At 38.9% G+C, this 24,392-nt stretch overlaps 1 protein-coding gene across 6 annotated transcripts in view; it reads left to right on the top strand.

Annotated features, from left to right (window-relative positions):
* Positions 1-23,524, top strand: part of Ect2 (epithelial cell transforming 2) — a 56,806-nt gene extending 33,282 nt beyond the window's left edge. Inside the window, exons 19-25 of one of the 6 annotated variants that reach the window (XR_012908084.1) lie at positions 1,401-1,479; positions 2,047-2,166; positions 6,502-6,640; positions 9,000-9,154; positions 16,533-16,649; positions 18,834-18,969; positions 22,294-22,421. Coding sequence is in view for 5 of the 6 variants with exons in the window: in XM_075950719.1 (XP_075806834.1) it covers positions 1,401-1,479; positions 2,047-2,166; positions 6,502-6,640; positions 9,000-9,154; positions 16,533-16,640; positions 18,826-18,969; positions 20,638-20,775 (883 nt within the window). In the remaining variant the exon portion in view is untranslated. Of the gene's footprint in view, positions 1-1,400; positions 1,480-2,046; positions 2,167-6,501; positions 6,641-8,999; positions 9,155-16,532; positions 16,650-18,825; positions 18,970-20,637; positions 20,810-22,293 lie in introns of those variants that run through there. The other 5 variants (XM_075950722.1, XM_075950720.1, XM_075950719.1 and 2 more) reach the window with 5 other exon arrangements.
* Positions 23,525-24,392: the final 868 nt, after the last annotated feature.

Here is a 24,392-nt window from a genome sequence, read left to right as displayed (position 1 = left end):
ACAGAGACAGAGAGACAGAGAGAGAGAGAGAGGGGGGGGGGACCATGATGAGCATGTGAGCACATGAGGAGGTCAGAGGTCCTTCCCCTTTTACGTGGGTTCTGGGATTGAACTCAGGGTTGTCAGGCTTGCATGTTTTAAGTGCTTTTACCCATAGGTCCATCTTGCTCGCTGATTCCATGTTTTTATTATTAGATTTAGACTGGTAGTGATATCTTTGTCATAACTAGAAGAGTATCAATAAATAACTTTTGTTAAATTCCTAAATTATTCTTCTAGTAGTTTGGTTATAGTTAAAATGATAGTATTGATCAGACTACTTACTTCTGACATTTAATTGTATATAAAGAGATAGTACTGGTCTAGAAGAAAATAGCTATTAATGTACAGATAGACTTTTTCTTCTTGGGCCCTAGAGAAAGGCTTTTTCGTGCCATTCACATGCATATGGTTTTGTCTGTTGAATTTTCTGATTTCATTTAAATTCTGATTTACAAAGATATATTTTTGTAAACCTTGTATCCATAGGTCCTTTCTTTTTTGTATTACTATGTTTTATACTTATTTACTTGAATGATCTTTTTCATATTAATTAAACTTCATGCAGTGAAGAGATGCCTTTAAACATTCCTTAAATTCATAGTTTCATGAATGTTCTGTTGACCAAGATCCTGAGTCCATATACGTTTTTCTTCATGACTTAAAATATTCTCAAGACTCCCTGCTGAGGCTGAGCAAGATGTGAGCTCCAGATGGAAGCTTTCTTGCTGTGGAGTTTCCTACCGACAGCGACATTTCTGTCCTCCAGGAGGGTTTGCACTGCGAGTGCAGGTTTTCCACACTGACCGTGAGCTCTCAGTGAAAGCTCCCATCCTCGTGCAGTCATGTAAACTCTCGAGTGTCTAATAGGACACAGTTGCTGGACTAGTCCAGTAAGTGTAGGACTTTTTATCATTATGCATTCCCTAATAATTGTCTTTGTTTTAATGGATTTTAGTTTGGGGCCCAAAGGAGAAAGGCGAAAGGGGCTCAGCATTCTCTGTACAAGTGTGGTGTTCTTCGCAGGGGAGTGGCTGCAATGTGATGTGAGAATGGAGCGCAAAGCTTAACTGAAGTGTGTTTCAAACTCAGAATTTTGTTATCATCAAATATGCAAGCTAACTGTATCTTAGAAGGTGTTTATTGACTAAATGAGTAAAATATTTTCAGTGAAACATAACATTTCTAAAAGATCTGTGGAATATTTTTTAATATCCATAGAATGTCTTGAAGGAATGTTTGATTCATCATGTATCAAAGTTAAGACATGAAAGTCAGACTTTGTGACTTGAAATATATTCATATGCTGATTTCATGTTCATCTTAATCGAAGTTTTACAGAATAAACATTAATATTTCAGGCATATCAATGAGGATAAGAGAAAAACAGAAGCACAGAAACAAATTTTTGATGTAGTTTACGAAGTAGATGGATGCCCAGTAAGTAATTTTTTTGATGATTACCATTTTATTTATTGCTTTAATGAGGTTTCTTTTGTTGTTGTTGATTTGAATTACATTTATTTGTGTGTGTGTAGCCACATGCCATGTACGGTGTACTTGTACAAGAGGACAGATTTTTGGAGTCCATTCCCTCCTTCCATTGTGTGGGACTGGGTACTAAACTCAGGTGATTAGACTTGACAACAAGCAACTATACTAGCTGAGCTTTAATGAGGTTTCTATAGTTTCCATATACATAGTCTCAGGCTGGAGAGATGCCTTGGGGGTTGAGAACACTTGCTGCTCTTGAAAAGGACCTGAGTACAGTTCTCATCACCCATGTCAGGTGACTCATAACCTATAATCTAGCTACAGGGAAGTCAGCGCCTGGGTTCTGAGGGTTCCTTTAAACACAGAGCATATAACTCAAAGAGACATGTATACATAAATAAGAATAATAGAAACAGATCTTTAAAAATATTTTAGCAGTCTTAGTACCACTTTTGAACCACAATTTGTAAAAGTTAGTTGATAACATTTGACCACTTTTATCTGTGTTTACAGGCTAATCTGTTATCTTCTCATCGAAGCTTAGTACAAAGAGTGGAAACAGTTTCTTTAGGAGAGTATCCCTGTGACCGAGGAGAGCAGGTCACTCTCTTCCTCTTCAATGACTGCCTCGAGGTAAATTTTTACTCAGTGTACTTTAACACTGAGGTATTTTGTCTTTTCCCTGTTTAAAATCAAACTTTGACTAGAGTACAGTAAAGAAATTTGAGGTACATTTAGTTATTTGCCAAAGATATTAAAATCAGTTGCTGATTTCATTCAGTGGAATGCTTTTGGGAGAAAGTCTAAAATATTAAGTTTGGTAAATTTCCGGATGTCATATCTTAAGTCAAAATTCCTTATTGATAAGTGCTTAAATTATAAGTTTGGGAGCCTTGTGTTTTTATGTATATTTATACAGGATCTACAAATTAACTGAGTTTTTGTCTTTGTTTTAATTAAATGTAAGTTCACCTTTGCAGTCAAGATGAAATCAGTTGAAAAGCTAACTTGATAACTTAGTACTGTGATTCTCTTGATTTCTTTTTTCTGCTTTGATAGCATCTCACTCTGTAGCCCAAGCTGGCCTTCAACCTGGGGCAGTCCTTCCAAGTCAGCTGGGATGACAAGCATGAGCCACTATGCCAAGTGATTCTTTACAGTTAGAAGGTTTTATTGATGGGATGTAATAATTTTAATTCCAAAACTAACCTGACTGTAGTCAGTATTTTTTCTCATAACACCCCAAAAGCAGATAATTGAGTTTATGTACTTTTTAAGCTTCTTTCCCTTCTTTTAACATTTCTTTTTAAATAACCAATTTAATGAGGGGAAGTATCTTAGTTATTGTAATGAAATACCATGTTGAGAGCGGCTAGGGTAAGAAAGGGATTATTTGGCTTGCACTTACACATCACTGGTCATCATCGAAGGAGGTCAGGACAGGAACATGGAATCAAGAGCTGATGCAGAGGCCATGGAGGACTGCTCCTCGTGTTTGCTCAGCTTGCTTTCTCATAGAACCCAGGGCCACCAGCCCAAGGATGGCACCACTCACAGTGGGCTGGGCCCTCACACATCAGTTGAGAAAATGCCCAACATACTCGCTGTAAACCCAATCTTGTGGATGTGTTTTCTTAATTCGGATTCTTTTCTCTCAGATGATTTTAGTTTGTGTCAAATGACACGAAACTATTTGGCACAGTTAGAAAGGAATTCAGCTTCCTTTATTTCAGAAACATAAAGGTGTTCCTTGGGTGAAAAAGAAATTAACAAGAAAACTCATTTGACATGTTTCTAACTGGGTAACTTTCTGTTGCCCTCATCAAAGTGACTACTGGCTTTCCTTTTTCTTTAAAGTCTATCCATTCCTTTATCCCTTTTCTGTGTTGCTTCCCTTAAAGAGCTACCTCTTACATCATGTCCATTATCTTAGAGACCAAGGCCTGTATGCACAGAGCAGCTCTAGGTGCAGTAAAATCTCAAGGCCTGCCTCTGTTAGAGGGTTCTGTACTTAGAGGTTAAGTAGTGATACTTCGTTTGACTAGTAATGTTAGCAAAAGCACGAGATAGTGATAATATGATACACAATCGACCATATCCTGGAGTGAAAAAAATCATAAATGTCATGCAGTGGGTGTCTGGGGACTGCCTGACCCCTGCAGTCAGAGCCTCAGCCTGCTCTGCTTTTGAGAACAAGACCAGGAGTCATCTGTAATCCTGTTTTACCTGAATTTGCATTAGCAGGGGCTTAGCTGTATACAATTGAACTATATTTCCTTTTGGCTGTTTTTGTTAAGACTTCTTTAGGTTTTTCATATTGAAATCTCTAGGTCTCCTGGCTCCCTTCTGTTAGGTTTAGTTATTTTGATCTCCTTAGAGTTTTGTTGTGGAGTTTATCTTTGCTTTTAGTAGAGCAGTGATTTGATTTTTTTTTTTAATTTTTATGGCCCCTTCATATTTTACCATAATTGGCCCACTGGCTTCCCTTCTACTTTAATTCTGCTGTGAGCAATCCCTGTACCTTTTCAGGCCCTGGTCTCTCAATTCTCCCTTGTCGTAGGGTTAATATTGCTGTGGTGAAACACCACGAACAAAAGAACTCAGGGAGGAAAGGGTTTGTTTGGCTCACCCTTCCACTTCACTGTTCATCATCAAAGGAAGTCAGGGCAGGAAGCTGGAGGCAGGAGCTGATGCAGAGGTCCTGGAGTGGTGGCTTGCTTTCTTATAGTTCCCAGGATCATCAGCCCAGAGGTAGCCCCACCCACAATGGACTGGGCCCTCCCACATCATTCATAAATTAAGAAAATGCTCTACAGGCTTGCACTAGCCAGATCTTATAGAGGCATTTTCTCAACTGAGGGTCCCTCCTCTTTGCCTCTAACTTGTTTCAAGTTGGCATAGACCTAGTACATCCTCTTAGATATTATCTCAGTTGTTTGAATAGAAACTTTTGTCTCTTCTTATTGTCTTTCATTTTGAGTCTGGTAAGGACTGGTCTTGTAATCCTTTTGCCCCTTCCTCTTCAGCTCATTCATTGCTGGTATGTGTACCCACAGCCCAGCTGCTTTAGATAGTCTTCCAGGCTGGTTTGAAGTACCTAACCTTCTCAAGTGCTGAGGTTACAGGCATATGTCACTATGTCTGTTGAGTTGCTGTATTTCTAATATTAAATTTGGACATCAATATTCAAGCTTCCAGATAGACCCTTGTTTTGTTTTGTTTTTGTTTTTCAAGATGATTCTTTGTGTAGCCCTGGCTGTCTTGGAACTAGCTCTGTAGAACAGGCTGGCCTCGAACTCAGAGATTGATCTGCTTCTGCCTCCTTAGTGCTGGGATTAAAGGCATGCACCATCACTGCCTGGCTAGACGTTTATTCTTTAGCTCACTTAAGAAAAATAGAATTCAGCTGGGCAGTGATGACTCATGACATTAATCTCAACACTCTGGTGGCAGAGGCAGGTGGGTCTCTGTGAGTTAGAGGCTAGCCTGCTCTACAGAGCCAATTCCAGGACAGCCAGGGCTACACAAAGAAATCTTGTTTCGGAAAAAAAGAAAAAGAAAAATAGACCTTTTAGCAAATTTGAGACAAAAAGTTATTTTTAATGTTCTGATAGTATATAACAAATACCTAGAGCAATCACTATTATATATTAGGAACAGTTAAATATCAGTAAAACCTATACTGTCTTTAATATGACAGATGTTTAATGTTAAACTAAATCTAGATTTAAGGATTTATTTTCCGTTTGAGTATTTTATCTATGTTTTAGTTTTTTCAAATCATCCTTGACTTATCAATGTTTGTGTCATCGATTTTCATGCTCTTCTGGTTTTCTTTTTCAAAAATAGTGGTGTATATCGGTCAGCCAAATAAAAGGCATGTCCATTCATCGCGGAGGAATTAGAGTATATGTTGCGTACTTTCACTATGCCCGTGGAAGTGAACCATTAATATTTGGTGTAGTTACGTGGTGTATAGAATAGACATTTGCATATGTGCTTAGTGGGGATGTGATATGCTGTCTTGCTGCTCATCTTATTCATTAGCCCAATACCACATAATGTATTTTTAAACATATCTGTCTTAATCATGATGGTCAGTCTCAATTCAAGTAAATATTTGCATGCATTTTATGTTAATTCCTTTCAGCAAAATCTGTTTTTACTGCAAAGGAGATTTTTCTTTTCTTTTCTTTTTTTCTTTTTCTTTTGGCAAAATCTCATTATATCACGAATCACAGGATCTTTCTGATTTTGCTCTTCTCCAGTTACCTATCTCTTCCTTTTGCGTATCCAGTTAAGGTAAAGTTATAGCCTCATACAGCACTTTGACTTTATAATCTCTATTGCTTTGTGTGTGTGTGTGTGTGTTGTTGTTGTTGTTATTTTTTTGAGTCAGTCTTATTGTGCAGCTCAAGCTGGCCTCAAACTGAAGGTCTCCTCCTGCATTAGCCTCCTTAGAGTTGGGGTTTCAGGTGTTGAATGTATGCTTAATTACTTTCGTTTGTCAGTTTATGTAAGCAGTCACGAGACTAGGAGCTGTCTCATACTTCCCCTGTGTTATTCTGTCACTGGGAGATATTTCAGATACTCCCCTTAAACTACAGCCAGGGCAGCTGTCTCAGAACAACTCCTCTCCATCTGAGGTTCCTGGCTTTTGTTCAAGACTCCTGCCATTGTTCGTGTTCTTGCTGTGCTTCTTAGTCTTTCCATGCCCTTGGGCTTTTCACACCCCCATCCCTAGGCCTGTTTTTCTGACTGAACATTCCCTAATACGGACATGAGCATCTGGCTATACAATTACATGTGTGCTTTTGTCATGGTCTCTCGCTTTTATCGCATAGTAACTGGAATGGCTAATCATCAGATTAGTTGCATATAGATTTTTGTGATTAGTGCTGTTATTTTTAAATGTGTGAACTTTTGGTTTTATCACAATAATGATTATGACTTTCTCTCTGCAATCAGATAGCGAGAAAACGGCATAAGGTTATCGGTACTTTTAGAAGTCCTCATGACCGCACCCGACCGCCAGCTTCTCTTAAGCATATTCATCTAATGCCTCTTTCACAGATTAAGAAGGTGTTGGACATCAGAGAGACGGAAGGTAAGCTTGTCCTCATTGAAGCTTTTAGTTTTGCTACTGTTAGTAATTTTTTTGTTGTTGTTGCTTTGGTTTTTCCAGACAGGGTTTCTCTGTAGCTTTGGGACCTGTCCTGGAACTAGCTCTTGTAGTTCAGGCTGGCCTCGAACTCAGAGATCCTCCTGCAGCAACCTCCTAAGTTCTGGGATTAAAGGCGTGCGCCACCACTGCCCAGCTGTTACTGCTTTTTAAATGGATAGACTATCTTTACATGTGTGGTTCAACTATAATGTGTCCTAAAGTAATCGTTCTTATACATCATCTCTCTTAACTCCTCCTCTAGGTACAGACTTGATGTTTTTATTGTTTCAACCTGCCTCTAAGAGTCAAAGGACTTTTAAATGGTTGTGCATTAATAAGGTGCACAGCTAAATAGCACCTTAGTTTGTCTTATTCTCTCATCAAAACTTACTAGCCATTCTGCATAATCACTGGTCTTGTTTGCTCCATATATTTTAATGTCTTTTTTTCTTGCCAGTGGTGCGTCTAGGAATATCTTTTCTTCTTTTCCTTCCCCTATTAAAAAAATAATGTGTGGATGTTTTGTCTGCATGTCTAAGCACTACATTCATTCAGTGCCCACAGAGGCCAAAAGAAGGCACCAGATCCCTAGGACTGGAGTTAAGATGGGTACCGAGAATGAACCCATGTCCTCCGGGAGAGCAGCCAGTGATCCTAGACACTGAGCCACCTTTCCAGTCCCAGGGATATCTTTAAGATGCTTATTTGGGAAGGGAGTTGTGGTAGTGATGGCACGATGACTTGCTGCCAAGACTGGCATGAACTCAGGCCCTGGGACTCACATGGTGAAGAAAAGAGCTCCCACAAATCGTCCACTAAAGCACACATAGTCTAGCAAGTGAGTGTGCACGGAACAGACACCCACACAATTTTCTTTTAGAAAAGGTAGAGGTTAAAGAGTAGTTGTATGTCAAATAAATAGCCCACAGTAACTGGTAAGCTTGGATGTCATTGGGTCAGACAAATGGACTCATACACATGGGAAAGGTGAGTATGACAGCTCACTTTAATACCAGCACTGGGGAGGCAGAGGCAAGCCTGGTCTACATAGTGAATTCCTGGCCAGCTATGGTATGTGGTGAGACCTTATCTCAATAGGCGTGTGTAATTTGTGTGTGTGTACCTGTGTATTGCATGTGTGCCACCTTTCTCTTTTACAACAAAATTCCTGAGATAATCTATTTATAAAGATATTTCGGCCGATAATTTTGGAGATTCCAGTCCATTCTCTTAGTTTCATTGCTGTCCGAGAGCACATGCTGGAGACTCGTAGTGGAGCTGTGAAGCTCAGAGCCAGGGTCCCAGCTGGAGACAGGCCTTTGGCTCAGCTTTTGGGTGTCATTCCTGATTTATACTGCAGCACTGGCCTAACGAAAGCTTTTCCTTCTAACTTATTGGTATTGAGTATTTGAGTGATTTTTCTGTAGGTCTGAAAATGCTCAATGAACATTTATCCAAAGTAGCATTATCTGTTTAGCTAGCACTTAGTGTTGCGTGTTTATGGTCACATTTTAGGCAACATCTTTTTTTTTTTTTGTTATTTAACGTTAAGCTATTTCAATGATACACTGCTCTGAGCGGCAAGGCCTGTGTGTTGCTGGTGATGAGACCCAGGGCCTTGCATCTGCCAGTCAAGCACTCTCCCACTGAGCCATATCTTTAGTTACTCAACTGTGTGTTTATTAGAGCCTATGATGAGACAATTATTTGAGTTTGGGGGAGGTGTAGTTGTGAAAGTGTTCGTGTTCAGATATAGATCAGGGAGATGTCTTTACGATCTAGACTAGGGAGGTAGAGAGGTGATTCAGCAGGTGTAGGCACTTGCCATCAAGCTTGATAGCCTGAGTGTGAACCCAGAGACCCGTGTGATGGAGAGAACTGTCTTCTCACAAGTCCCGTTTCCACATATTTTTTAGTAGGAATTTAATGTTTGTTTGTTTTCAGGTTTTTCAAATTTTTTCGGCACTGTGTTTTTAAAATTGATTATTTAATATCTCAATTACAAAGCAGTTACTCTTTAATATTTGTACACTTTGTATGTGATTTTTGTAAGTTTTTAGTGTTTGTGTTGCCATTTTAATTTTGAAATTTAAATGTTGGAATTCTAAGATTATATCTATTAAATTATTATTGAAGAATTTAAATGTCACAAAGAGTACTTTTTATTTGTTTTCAGGATATTGTTGGTTCTTTTTTAAAAGTGGGGTGGGGGAAAAGAAAGCTGATTTTAGTGGTCTGTGGAAATGGTGGAAATGAGAATTTCTAGACATCCAGGAGTAACACTGTTCATCTGGCACCCTAGACTGCCATAATGCTTTTGCCTTGCTGGTGAGGCCTCCGACAGAGCAGGCCAACGTACTGCTCAGCTTCCAGATGACGTCAGAGGAGCTTCCGAAAGCAGACTGGCTGAAGATGCTGTGCCGACATGTTGCCAACACCATTTGTAAAGCAGATGCTGTAAGTTCTCCAACCTGTGTCACATCTCCATGACAAGCCAATCAGGGATACAAGAGAGCCTTTAGTTTTATTTAAATGATGTTGTTTGGGAGAGTTTTTAAAAATTTTAAGTACATGAAATAATCTTAGTCCCTGACTTACATATGTCCCTTTAACCTTCTAGCTCTTGTGGCTGCAGTTCTGTGAGAGGCTCTGGGAATTTATATTGCCCTGTGTGATTTTTTTTTTGTAGATGCTTTTTCTTTTAATAGAACATTTAAAAATATTGACATTAAGGTAATTTTGTGTATATAAAATCTTATGTAGCTGTTTTGCAAGTCATTTTCTAACTTTATGTTTTAAATTTTTTTTAAAAAAAAATTACTATTTTGTGTTTATGGGTGTTTTGTCTGCATGTATGCTTGTGTCCTGGTGTTCATGGGGGCCAGAAGAGACCAGTGGATCCCCTGGAGTTGCAGATGGTTGTGAACCGTGTTAGGAATCAAACTGAGGTCCTCTGGAAGAGCAGCTGGTGCTTGTAACCACTAAGCCGTCTCTCCAGCCCCATCAAATCACTGAACGTCTTTGCTCAATGCTGGCCCAAAGTCTCTGCAAGCTCTCTTTGCTCCTTTTTTTCTTCTGGTTTCCTTTGACTGTGCTGCCTTTGAGCTCAGTGTTTGATTTTTATCGTTTGACCTAGCCTGACACTGATGCTTTCTGTTGTCTTTTTAACATAGTGCATGGTTTCTGCTCAGTGACTTTTAAAAGGGTCTCCGTCACTGTTAAGTGTCACTGCTGAGTGGTGGATCTTTTCTTTGTATTTCTGAAACTTGAGTTTCCTTAAAACAATTGTTTTAAATTTTTTTTTTTAAGTTGCAGGGTATAGTGCATCATGGTGGGGAGTCATGGCAGTGGGAGCTTCAAGTGGCTGTTTCCGTTGCTTCCACAGTGAAGAGGCAGAGAGTGAACGCTTGTGCTTGGTTTCCTGCCTTTATACGGGTCTGGATATCAGAGAGGTGCAGCACAGTGCTACCCACAGCAGCCAGGGGTCCTGATCCACAGACGATTCCAGATCCCAGTTGACCGTCCTGCTGGTAGAGGCAGTCTTCCTGCTGCTGGGCGGCATGGTTCTAGCAGTTTAGTCCCTGGTTTTGTGACTTTGCCCAGCATTGGTTTCACCATGGTGTTCCTGTTGGTGACTTTGCCCAGGTCAGAGGCATGGTTCCACTTTGCTTCAAGTTGAAGAAAGAGTAGCTTGAGTTTCTGCTGTCTTTGGTGCACCTTGCCTGTGTTAAGTTTAAAGCAGACAGTGTTCCTTCTCATCTGGCTATCCTCAACACCGAGGAAGATCTTGTTTCCTGCCTCTTGCTCAGCCATCTCAGCTACTGGGTTTTCACTTCCTGTCTCAAAGTTTCCATTGGTGTTGTTAGGAATGCTTAGTACAGGCAGAATATTCCTTTTTCAAAGTGCTTGGAACCAAAAGTGTCTCACACTTTTGGCTAGTTTTTCATATTGTAGAACATTTGCAGATTTTGGTCAGATGTATCTCTAATCTGAAATTCTGAGATCAGTTGTTCCTGAGCTCAGCACTAAGTGCACATTGTTTTATGCAATGTTTTGGATTTCAGATTGTTGGAATAGGGATGCCTGGCGGTAGTTAAAAGAGAGCGTTTTGTTGCCATCTTACTGAAAGCAGTGGAAGGTTGTAGCGTGTTGTTTTTCTATCAAGGCAAGTTACCAATCCAGTTTTCTCATAGCAACTCTTAAAATAGTTACCATCATTAAGACAAAATAACTTTATAGCAGACAAATTACAACAAAGAGCTGGGTGTGTTGACTGGAAGTAAATGAATTGCCAGAAATCTGAGAGTCTTTGGTAGACGCTGGATGCATTTACGATTCCTTTGGAAGATCTTCATACAGGATCTGCAGAAATGATACAGGATAGGATCTTGTTGCTGTGATAGATAGATCCTGCTTAGTATCAATAATAAGAGTTGATTTGAACCTTGCTGTGGAATAACATTTACCATAGTTACACATGCTTTACAATGATGTTGAAGTTTGCATATGGCTTGTTGGGAAACAGGATGCTTACACAGTCCTTTCAAGGTGTGTAGCTATTATACTAAAATGCAAAGCTAATGAGAATTTTTAAAAAATATTTTTATTGACTTACTGGATGGAAGATAATAATCAAGCAGCAGATGCAGGAAATTTCAGAAATTGCAATTATCCACAAGATGGCAGCAAACATTTACCTATGTTCTGATTTCTACTTATACACAGTTATTCCAGTCCGCTGAAATTTTTTCCCTTAGAATTGTGCTTATACATTCAAAGATTCAGTGGCATCAGCTCTAAGCTCTTTCCTGCATTTAAGATTTCACACATAGTGAAAAATTTAAAGCCCCCAGTTCATGTCTTATTTGAGAATATTTTGCTATGTTGAAGGAAGTATGTTTCTAAATATGTATGTACAAAAGGTATAAATATACATGTAACTGTTATTTCTTAAAAAAGCAATCTAATTATTTGAATCAGTAGTTTTTTCTATTCCTGGTACCCTAAATAACTGAAGTTTGCTCGTTTTGTTGTTGCTCAAATGTGTCCTTTTTTGGGTGTGCAGTCCGGGGGTTCTCAGACTCAGCAGTCCTCTTGCCTTAGCCGGCCACACCCAGCTAGACGCTGCTTAAGTGAGTAAAATAAGTGTGGTTACTTTATTGTATGTGCTGTTAATTCATTGTAACCATTTGTAAATGGATGAAAGAAAACTTTTAAAATGTGAAACTAAAGCCAAGAACAATGATTGATGATTGTATAGCTGACTATAGGGTTCAGGTATCTTTATTCTTATCAGACTTTCTTGTTGCCTGGCATTGGTGGCTCACACCTTTAATCCCAGCACTTGGGAGGCAGAGACAGGCAGATCAGTGAATTCCAGGACAGCCAGGGCTACACAGAGAAACCCTGTCTCAAAAAACCGGAAAAGAAAAAACAAATCCCCCAAAACCTTGTAATCTTTTCTCCCTGTTGATATGATGCTCCATATTCTGTTGCTTCAAAATGTGAAGTTCAGTCTGCTTAAAGTTTTAACTCAAAATATTTACAACAGAATTTCCAGTCTCTTGCCAGCATGTGCGTTTTTGTTTGCCTTTTGTTTTGTTTTTTTGAGACAGGGTTTCCTGTGTAGCAGTCCTGAATGTACTAGAACTTATTTGTAGACCAGGCTGGCCTTGAACTCACTTGAGATCTACCTGCATCTGTCTCCCTAGTGCTGTATTTAAAGGTGCCACCACCACCCAGTGCCAGCACGTACCTTTAGTTGCATGGTCTATGTTATCGGTTAGATGGTAGTTTTGGTTATATATGTGTACATGTATATATATTTCTGATCTCTAATGCCAACAGCGCAGTTTTACTAGTAATGAACTTAAGGATTATCATCTTTTGACAGTATTATTAGTCTAGAAGTAACTTAAGAATGAAATGTCCTATGCTACTGTTTTGTATTTTTTCCACTAGCTTAACATTTCCAATAAAAATAAAAAAAACATTGGCTGGAGAGATGGCTCAGTGGTTACAAAGCACTCACTGATCTTGCTTAGGACTCAGGTTCTTTTCCCAAAACCTATGCGGTGCCTTAAAACCCTCTGTTATCTCCTGTTCCAGGGGATCTGATACCCACATCTGGTCTCTGTGGACACCGGGCATGCATTCAGTTCACATACATACATGTAAAATACCCATAAACATAATTTTTTTTAAAACAATGTTTTATGTTTTGATTTTAGTTTTTGCCACTCATTGCTTATGAATAGCATTATTTTGGCTTTCCTGAACTTGTAAGCAGACTTATAACTACTTGGGAAAGAGACACAGATCATGTAACTAAGTTAATATGTGATTTGTCTTTATACATATTCTGCATGTTATCGGGATAGATATTTCGTATTCAGAATTTCAAGCATTTCAGGGTTCAGACTTTTCCACTGTTCGTTGAGATGGTTGTAAACGCATACTGTTGTGAATTGGGTGTTACTCAAGTATTTCAGGGTTCAGACTTTTCCACTGTTGAGATAGTTGTAAACGCATACTGTTGTGAATTGGGTGTTTTCCACTGTTGAGATGGTTGTAAACGCATACTGTTGTGAATTGGGTGTCTCCACTGTTTGAGATGGTTGTAAACGCATACTGTTGTGAATTGGGTGTTTTCCACTGTTGAGATAGTTGTAAACGCATACTGTTGTGAATTGGGTGTTTTCCACTGTTGAGATGGTTGTAAACGCATACTGTTGTGAATTGGGTGTCTCCACTGTTTGAGATGGTTGTAAACGCATACTGTTGTGAATTGGGTGTTAATCAAGTCTACACCTGTGATTCATTTGTCTCTTAGGGTGTTACTCAAGTCTAAACCTGTGATTCATTTGTCTCTTATACTCACAATCTAAAGGAAATTTCTTCTGCCTGTGGGAGCCTGAAGTATAACTAGTCAGGGAGGTTAGCTTAAGGATAGGAGAGGAAAGGGAGGTTGATGCAGGGCTACCCTTGAGTGGATTTATCTCCAAATAAATAAGCCTTGTTACGCTCCATTCCGGGCTGTTGTGGAACTCTGTATGGCTACAGGAGTGGTCTGAAGGGACCCATGACTCAGGTGTCAATGAGATGCTTTAATTGGCTTAAGGTACCAGAAATGTGAGATAATTTGTGTGTGTGTGTGTGTGTGTGTATTAGCATTCCTAAGCGAACTTGTAAACCGCAGCCCCTTTCATTTACAGTTGGTAGTGTAACCACCTCAGTGGTTTCGATCTTAGATTCAGCGCTTCTGTCTCCATAATTGAAAAACTGCCACCCATGGTTTCTTTTACGTTTGACATACTTTGACTAAGCTCTCAATGTTTTCAGAATTATGTTAAAAAAATACAAGGTTGAACTATGTTTTAAATTTTGTTTACATTTAATTTGAGAAAGAGAAAAAGATTTAAAAATAAAGGGTGTTTTGAAAGTGTTGTGATTCTTAGTGAGAATAAGCCTGGGATTCCTCATGTATCTCCCCACTTTGTTCATTTGCCTGTGTCCTCTCTCCCTGCTTCTTTCATGCTTAGAGACTGGGGCCAGTGCTTCCTCTTCGTATCCTAGCAAACGGCTCTGCTGTTATTTTGCCTTCTATTGGCATACCTGGTTATTTCCCGTTAGCTTATCTTCTCTTCAGATCAGAAGGAATTTATTTGTTTTCAGGAAACAGCTATGAAACTACTTTTCCCTGTCTAGTTCTCTATGCTCAGTAATAGTTACAGCAATAGAAAAATGGAGCAGAAACTTACTTTCTAAGAGTGTTCTATTATGTGTGCAAATGTTTTGCCTGCATGCATATATATTGTGTGCAGTGTCTGTGGAGGCCAGAAGAGGTCATCAGATCCTCCACAAGTAAGTTGCCATGTGGATGCTGTGAGCCATGGTTGTGTCAAGTGGAAAAAGTGGGTTTGGAGCAGGGAGAATGACTTTCTCTCTCTCTGTTTGTTTCTTTCTTTCTTTCTTAATTATATGTATGTATGTGGGGATATGTGCATGTGAGAGCACCCATTCATGGGTGACAGAGAGTGTGCTCAATCTGTTGGAGTTGCAGGCAGATTTAATGCTCCTGATGTGGGTGCTAAAGACTGCACTCTGGTCTTTTGAGTATGGTTTAAGAGCTGAGCTACATCTCTAGCCCCAAATGTGATTACTTTAATGAAGAAACTAAAATAGCTTCAGCAAAATAAGGCCATTTGGCTGCTAATGGTGGAGAGTAAAATAGGCACTTATATTTTGGGGTTCGTTTCATTTTAAATAGCCATTTGTAACTGTAGGATGTGCTGTTCATTTTGTAGCTTGGTTTTTCAGTCAGTTTTCCTGAGCACTATCTGGCTTTCTTCTTCTAAGTACTTTGGTCTAGACATGTTGGGTGTTTTCTCCACTTTGTATATGAGAAACTGCAGAAAAAATAGCTTTCACAAGATGGTATACAATTCTTAGTACTTGCAGACTGGTGGTGCTAATAGGTGGCTTCATTTACAGTGCTTGGGGAATGAGGTCACTTGCCCTTTTTTTGGGGGGGGTCTAGATTTATGAATTTAAAGTGAAAATCATAGGAGTATAAACTTGCTTTTGAAAGTCCAAACAAAATCTGGATAGTAATATTTGTAATTACTTGGAGAAGGGCTGTCTATACTCTAGAGGTGGCAGAACCTGGGCGAATGGAGCCTCCTACAATAGCAACTTTGTTCAGAGCCTTGTACAGTTTATACTTTGAAAAGAGTTCCCTGAGGAAACTGTACTATAATGTGCTAAAAACATATTTTTCCGTAGAGACATATACACAAAAAAACCAAATAGTTGTAGCGAGTAATCCATAGTAAACTCTCTCTTGTCTACCACACCTGGGAGGAACATGAAAACACACCCCAAAACAATTCTGTCTTTGAAGAAACTGAGGTCACAAGACTCTTGTCTTGTTTTCTTGGCGTGTTCTCACAACCACTCAGAATTCCCCTCGCATGACTCCATTCTTGGACCATGTTCTGACAAAGGGTTTTCTCGTTTTTTGTTTTTTTTTTTTTATATAATTTATTTAACTTTATTTTATGTGCATTGGTGTGAAGGTGTCAGATCTCGTGGAACTGCATTTTCAGACAGTTGTGAGCTGCCCTGTGGGTGCTGGAATTGAACCCAGGTCTTCTGGAAGAGCAGTCAGTGCTCTTAACCGCTGAGCCATCTCTCCAGCCCGGGTTTTCTTGTTTTAAAGTTAATTTTGGTCCACGGTTTTTAGATTATGCTAGGAAGGCTTTTGTTCCTTGGGGGATGTACTCTATAGTCTGGGAACACTCCTCTTAGAAAAGAGCACTTGGCTCATATTTACACAGAATATTTGCACAATTTCAAGAGTGTTCAACACACTGTGATTCCTAGCTGCTGTTCCGTAGGACCTTAGGTTTCTTCCAGAAACAAACTGAGGAAGAAAGTCAGGGGTGAGAGTCTCTTAATGAAAGTTTATGTATTATTGGTTTGTGGCAGACTATATTTAAGCATTAACTCCTAAATTCATAACATTAGTTTTAGGTTGTTCAGGAAGCTTTTATATGATGTATATTCTATTGATTTGCGTTATGTAATGTGGTCCACAGCAAACTATTCATTTACTCAATTACTTTTCATTCTCCTCGAGTTAGCGTATCTCCGGGTAGATATCATGTTTTGGGGATAGTGGGGTGTGGTGGCAACACGGATCACACCCAGGACCCGCTACCGCTGAGTCTGAAGTAACTTTATCTATAAACGTTACCATGTACACGTCGATGCTTAATGGTTTGATTTTGGAAACAGTTGTTTTCTGTACTTAAATTATTATTTTTTTCAACAGGAGAATCTTATGTATGTGGCTGATCCAGAATCTTTTGAAGTAAATACAAAAGATATGGATAGTACATTGAGTCGAGCATCTAGAGCAATAAAAAAGACTTCAAAAAAGGTGGGTTTGGTGAAATTCCAGACTTAACTCTAAAATGTGATTTAACATTAAGTTAAGCTAATATTGACTTCAACACCAATAGAAGAATATTCTAGAGCTGTTGTAAACTCTCAAGCTCTGTCTCTATGACCCAAGGGGGCTGGGCATTGAGACATTGATAATAATTCGGGGGGATGGCAGAGGTTTGTGGTTAGTCAGTGTGCCTTACTTGGTAGTTCTATGCCAGAACTTAAAAGAAAGGAAAAGTTAGAAAGCACCTGATTACATATCAGGGGTTGCCTTGTAGCAGGCTTGCTTTTGGGCTACCAACGAGCTCCCAAATAAAGACACAGACTCATGAGCAGTTATGGATGCTCAGCCTTAGCTTATATTTGTTCCACTAAGCTCTGTCTTATGCCTGTCCCTCCAGCTCTTACAACTTATTTACCCGTTTCTCTTCATCTACATTTTGCTTTAGGTCTTTTTACCTTTTTTTTTTAATTCTGTATGACCTATTCTGTGTCTGTTTGACTGGCAGCTGGGCTTCTTCCTCTTTCTCCCTCATTCTCTCCTCTTTTTTCTCTAGATTCCGCCTCCTATGTATTCTTTCTGCCTGCCTGCCAGCACTGCCTATTCCTCTACTGTCTAGCTATTGGCCTTTTGGCTTTTTATTAGACCAGTCGGCTGCCTTCGGCAGATTTGTAAAATAGCAACACATGTTTACATAAATAAGCAGATATAGCATAAAACAAATGTAACACAGATTTGCACACTTAAAGTAATATTCCTCAGCATTGCCCTGTGACCCGCTGTGTGCACGTGCAGACACACACGTATGTACACTCAATAGTTTACAACAGAACTGCTCTACAGTCCTGGGAGATGATTCACAGATTTGCTTTTATAAAGTTCAGTGGCACCTTTGTCACAGTACTTAGAACTTGCTGTGGCATTCTTGATGTAGTGGCTATTGCGTGAATCAGACTAGAGTTGATAAGTAGTGCTGATGTTTTAGATAGAAATATGTGTTCATTCATCTTAAGTAATGCCAAGAATAGTTTTTAGCCAGAGCATATGACTGAGTCGGAAAACAAGATCTATTTGTGTTTTCAGCTTACCTTGGGATGGGGATTTTAAAATGTAGCGATTGTGCTTGTGCATGCCTTTAAGTGAGACGCATGGGAGGAAGAGGCAGATGGGTTTCTGAGTTCCAGGACTGCCTGGGTTATGAAGACAGCCACCCCCCTCCCCCAAAGTAGAAGTAGGAGAGCCAAGGAACATTTGAAATCTGTCTTAGGGTTTCTATTGCTGTGAAGAGACACCATGACCACAACTTTTATAAAGGGAAGCATCTAATTGGGGCTTGCTTACAGTTTCAGAAGTTTAGTCCTTTATCATCATGGTGGGAAGCAAGGCAGCATTCAGGAAGACATGGTGCTGGAGACAGTGTTGAGAATTCTACATCTTGATCCACAGGCAATAGGAAGTGAACTGTGCCCATACTGGGTGTAGCTTGAGCACCTGCAACCTCAAAGCCCACCCCTTCCTTCAGTGAAACTCTTCCTCCTAATAGTGCTGCTCTAAGCCAGGTATTCAAACACCCAGGCCTGTGGGGGCCATTCCTAGTCAAACCACCACATGGCCTTATATAGTTTGCTGCTTTGTTTATAAGGTCTGTTTCCCTTTGAAAGGGAAACTGCACTACTTTTATATATGCTCTTCCTAACACATGTAACATAGTAGGTAAACCAGTTAGATCATGATTCGGAGGAGCTGAACAGATTGGGTTCAAGTGATTCCGTAATGTACAACCACACTATGACAGGGTAGAGATGGTCTGGGCTGACGGTGTAACTTAGTGAGGAGTGGTTTTTTTGTTTTGTTTTATCACATAGAAATCCTGAGTCCAATCCCAACACTACAAAAACAAACAATCCAACAAAACCCTAAATTTCCTGTTTCTTGGGCTAGCTATTTCCTTCTGCTTCTCTCTCTTCCGTTGGATTTCAGTGTTCCCAAGTGCAAGAGGGAATAGGCTAGAGCATATTTCGTTTTCCCGCTGCTTATGCCAAAGAGAATTCTAACACATCCTATTTGTGGAAATGATATATTTGTCGGTTTTTGTGTGTGTGTGTGTGTAGAGAAATTTTTGTGAACCATCTTAAGTTTGTTTAGTTAATTAATATTAACCCTTTTTAAACTTCAGGTTACAAGAGCGTTCTCTTTTTCTAAAACTCCCAAGAGAGCTCTGCGGATGGCTCTCTCATCGTCCCATAGCTCAGAAGGAAGGAGTCCTCCCAGTAGTGGCAAACTTGCCGTGAGCCGTCTATCCAGCACATCATCCTTAGCGGTAGGTGTTAGTTCAATAAACTAAAGGACTCACTCAGATGTGGAGAGGTAATTGACTTTGTTTTTACTTATAAAAGCAACTGAAAAGGTCCATTCTTCGTTTTTTCCTCCAGCAGAGTCCGTGTAGCCTTGGCTTTTATAGAACTACTGTATCGGCTAGGCTAACCTCAAACCCAGAAACCACTTGCCTCTGCCTCTCACATACTGGGCCAGTGCCTTTACACCCAGCTAAGATCCTGCTTTTAGTGAGTTAGATGCATACTATGTAGTTTATTGGATGTGAAAATTTACTGGAATTGAGACATTCTAATTTTCATAAGTAAAGAAGCATGCTTTGGTCTGGCTTATCACTTTATTAATATAAACGTTATGTTTCTATTTGATAAGTGCCAGTAACATTGGACTAAGGTTTGTTTCTTTTCACTTGGCTTGATGAGTAGGATGTACCCTTTACAACTAAGGGTTCTATGGAATCTAAAATCACGTGCAAACACTAAGTGTGCCTAAGCAGTCTGCCTTGAGGGTGTTAGAATGATTAGTGAAGACACTTCTAACGGTGTCACATCACCAAGTCCGGAAGTGTTCTCATTAGATCATCATTAACTCAGCTACTAAGGGGAAGGGAATCAAGTGGCTGTCAGGTCTTAGCCATACATCACTTAGCAAGCTTCTGAGTTTTTATAAACAAGAGGTCAATAATACATCAGAGAACTGAATTATATATAAAATCGCATATGTATGTCAGTGTGGGTGACAGTTAAGTGCATGAACTCTAAAAACCCAAGTTTTCAAAACCTTGTTTTGCTGTTTACCTACTGTAAAGATCTGTTTCACTTTCACTGTAAAAGAAATCTAAAGTAATGGTGAGGGTGAAATTAATGAATGGCAAAGGCTTAGTGTCTGGCATACTGGAGCTTTAGTATTAATGAGTAGTTAGTTTTGTGTCATAAAACTAATGCAGGTAAGGAACATAATGGTAAAGTTATTTTTTTAAAAGGTAGTTAACGTCTTTAATGCTTCACAGAGTTATAGCAAAAAATGAGTATATTTACAAGTACATGCAAAGTCGAGATGTAGTTCATTTGATAAAGTGTTTGTCTCATGTGCTCAAGGTTTGGGTTCAATCCCCAGCACTGTGCTAACCAGACATATATCTATATAATCCCAACATGCAGTGGAATAGGACCAGAAATTCAAGGTCAGCCTTGGCTATTGAGCTCTGTAACAAGTTTGAAACCAGCTTGCCCTATGTGAGGCAAATTTCTTTTAAAAAGAAAATGAAAATAATATAGATGTGCAAAATTATAAGCACAATGCAGATAAGTATTTGTTAGATTATAAATTTTTTTCTTCTTCTTTTTGAGACAGGGTTTCTCTGTAGTTTTGAAACCTGTCCTGGAACTAGCTCTTGTAGACCAGGCTGGCCTCGAACTCACAGAGATCCGCCTGCCTCTGCCTCCCGAGTGCTGGGAGTGGGCGTCACCACTGCCCAGCAGATTTTATATTTAAGTCCAAAGCTTTTTTTCCCCATTATAGCCATTGTAAATATTGTTGCCTTTAAATATTGGTAAATGGGTTGTGTTGTTTTTAGAATTGTAAAAAGTTTGTTATTTGTAGTAATATTTTATACAGATGATATCTTTAAGAAGTCTGTGCTCTGTCCTGACAGATGGCCAGTTCTGTTTCCACAGGCACTGCGTCTGGATTAAGCGTGGTTATGTCTGGCACTCAGACCCCACTGATGGGCACATGCAGTCTTCCTACCTCCTGTTCTAGTTTTTTCAAAATTACTGAAGGAAGTAACTGATTTTTTAAAAAAAAAACTTTTTCAAAGTTTAAAAAAGAAACCTCGTTCTTCCGAAGTCACCTTTGACATTTGTGAAGAATTAGGAGCTATGCACCAATGGAATTAAACCTTGTGAAGTTAAATGTGAGCTTATTGGCTATTTGAAATTTGTATTTGTGGAAAAAAAAGAAAATATTCTCCATTGAATCACTTTATGTGGGTTGGGACTTTTGAATTCTCAGCTTTATTATCACCTGAATTTATAGTAAATTAGATTAACTAGTTTTTGCATATTGCCAAATAAAAGATGTTTTTACAAAAGAATTTATTAAGTTCATAATAAGCAGGTTCCATTAATTTTCTTTCTCAGGAAAATAATCACCTAAAGGAGAGTGTTATAATATGTAGAGTCTTAAAAATGGCTTTTATATAGTAAACCATAAAAGTTCTAGCAGAGGAGGTCCCAGAGTTTAACTGTTGAGGGCACCAGATTTCATCACTTGAGTGATAGTTCTTATTAATGTTGCTCTCTGAACTATTGATTTTACTCCTTTTTGCATGAAAATGTGGAACCAGTTATCTTATAGACCCTGGGATTAGATATAGGTAGTTATCCATATGCATTTTTTTAAAAGTAGACTTTTAGCTTATTTTGATTATACCTACTTGGGTTTTATAACCTCCTGCATGTTTTTTGTAGTTTAAGATCCTGATGATGAATAACTTTGACCTTTGAAAGAATAAGTTTCTATTCTTCAGCAATTTGATAAGTGCTGTTGTCCTGTTCAATTTCATGTGGAGTAAGATGCACATAAAGATACACACATATACACACAGGAGTTGTGCATATGGCACAGAAATCTTGGAGGATATATGACTTTTCCATGATGTGATTTTTTTTTTTTTTACTCTTCCTAATTTTGCTTTAAGAATTAAGAGGGACCTGGAGAGAGTGCTCAGGAGTTAATAAGAACATTTCCTGTTCTTTCAGAGGACCCGAGTTTGGTTCCCAGGGCCCACATTAGGTAGTTCACAACACACACCTGCACACTTTTAATAAGAATTAAGAGAGAACCAGTTAGGTGGCCCAGCAGCAAAGTGTTTCCTGCCAAGACTGAAGACCCACGTCCAGTTCCTGGAAGGAGTGACCCGGGGATTCCTGAGCCTTGTCCTCTGTTCAGCACACGGGCGCCTCACCTGTCTGTCTTGTAACTGACTTACAACCCGTAGCTCTGCCTATGAGCCTCGAGGAAAGATACCAGTGCTCTTAATTACTAAGTAGCGCCTGCTAGTTGACTTAACATTGGGTAAATTAGTCATCTAGCTTTTGTTTCAGAATGCTAAACTAGTTTTAATTGTGTCTTATTCCTGCTCCATTCCTCTGATGTTGTGTTTTGGTTTTAAAGACTTTGGAACTGTGAGTGTCTGGATTGTCATGGTATTAGTGGAGGGAGGGTCAGAATGGTAGGCATGGCATTGAGCTCTGCCACAAGTTTTGAGAAGAAAAAAATTGAAGTTTATTTGTCATGTCTTTCACAGGGTATTCCGTCTCCCTCCCTTGTCAGCCTCCCTTCTTTCTTTGAACGGAGAAGTCATACATTGAGTAGATCTACAACTCACTTGATATGAAACTTAATCCACGGGACCTCATACTTCAGTAAGATGCTGACATAAATGGTACTTCTTATTAGCACTTGGTGAAAGTCTAAGCAACACTAACCAATGCCATTTTATGTTCTTGAAAATCTACTTTTCTTACATTTTTCAATATAATCCATGTTTAAAAAAGTTGATTTCGATGTAATTTATCTCTTTGACTCTCACATCCAAAGACCCGTAACTTAAGTTATTCATGATAATCAGTAGCTTTGAAACCTAATAGAGTAAACTTTCTTGGTGGATGTAAAATACTATTGTCTATTTGTATAGTTTCTTGAATGAATTTTTGGAAGTACATATTTGTGTATCGCGATTTATGCAGAGAATAAATGGCAATGCAATACTGAATAAATACCTCTGGGTTAATTCTGGGGGCTTATTCACATGTATTGTTTGATTGCTTAACTGCTCTTTTGTAGTTGGTTTTCTTTTAAAATAAGATATCTAGCACATGAATTTTGAAAGATATACCAGTTCTAACTGTATAATTAAGATTGAAAATATTTTGAAAATTGAGGTAGAACAGAAAGATTGCAAAGCATTGTATATGCCGCAAAGACAGATATTAGTATGGACTTTTGTTTCAGAGGCTTTATTTTTATTTTTGTTCTAGCCATCGTCAAATCTTGCTTTAGTTTTGACCACTGTGTTGAATTTTATTTCAAAGGAGAAGACCATGGGGCACTGTTAAGACCTGCTTTTATTTTCTATATAGTCGTTCTGAAGTTGCCATCTGTCTTGCTAGTCTGTGGTGAAGTGCATAGATATAATGTGTGGTAAACTTTTGACTCTAGTCCTGTCATGAAATGTAAGATTGGAAATTTAATGTCAAGTATTTGGTAAATCTGCCATTATCTTCTATTGTAGTATTTAAGAGTCAATAATACAGAATGCTCAGGTTCCTACGGCCAACTGTATTATTTCCTATATGTTCAAGGGGTATTGTAAGTCTCCTTGTTACTTAATTTTCAATAATCTGCTCTATTTAATTGACGACGGACTTTTTTTTGTGCCGTGTGTGTACTTCACAGGTTAGTATATGACTTTGTTTTGTTATATTTTAAAAGCAGTTATTAACAAAAACTTTGTAAATAAATAGCTTAAAACACAAGCATCTTTTAGTGTCCTGTCATAATTTCTTCAGAGAAATTTTCATGGACAAACGTGAATGCCTCCTTACTTAGTTCTCTGGACGGTTTTGTATTTAGCTTATTCTCATATGTTTCCTGTTTGTATACTGGGCTATCTGTAGGATGGGGGTGTGTTAGCTGAACTCTACAGAACGGACTGCACATCCTGTAGTTGATGTAAAATTTTGTGTTTAAGTGTATGTATCAAATTTTTTCTTTCCTGGGAGAAAGCACATAACCTTTATTATTTATTGGCAGTGGTGGTATTGCCCTGCCCCCAAAACTTAAATTTTTCAAAGAGGAGAAATAACAGAAGTTATGAACTGGGAAAACTACTGGCAGATAGTTAGCTTTAACTTAAGCCCCTGTGTCTAGGGCGTGTCATTAACTTTAGAGCATCGACATGCTCCCTAGCAGATAAGGGCAGCTTGTATGTGTTCTTAGTGCATTAGGACTCTGAACCGTGCAGAATTATCAGCAACTTCCTTTATTGAGAAAGTAGCCGTTTTATTACTTGGTTTTTTCTTCTTAATCAGTCTAAGCTGTATTTCTGACAGTGATTCTCTCAGTCTCTGGGAGCTCACACGTGTATCCTACAACCCATAGCACTTAGATAAGAGGCTATCCCTCAGGCAGCTTCCGTGGTGGTCCCATCTTTATTCCTAGGTTCTGCTGCGGTGGGTAAGAACATATTTAGTCTCTTCACAGATCTCAGAAGGCTTTAGAAGAGCCCTATCTTATATTAGATTATATTAGAATTTTCCAGAAATACAGTGACATATTAATCCAGCTCCTAGTTAGAGACTGAATCAGGGAACTGACAGGCAAAGGAGGACATTGTTTCTAAAA

Source organism: Microtus pennsylvanicus, chromosome 16 (assembly GCF_037038515.1).
Source record: "Microtus pennsylvanicus isolate mMicPen1 chromosome 16, mMicPen1.hap1, whole genome shotgun sequence".
In the NCBI taxonomy this organism is placed as follows: Eukaryota; Metazoa; Chordata; class Mammalia; order Rodentia; family Cricetidae; genus Microtus; species Microtus pennsylvanicus.
Note: the sequence above shows the minus strand (reverse complement) of the source record. Positions and strands in the feature narration are given on the sequence as shown.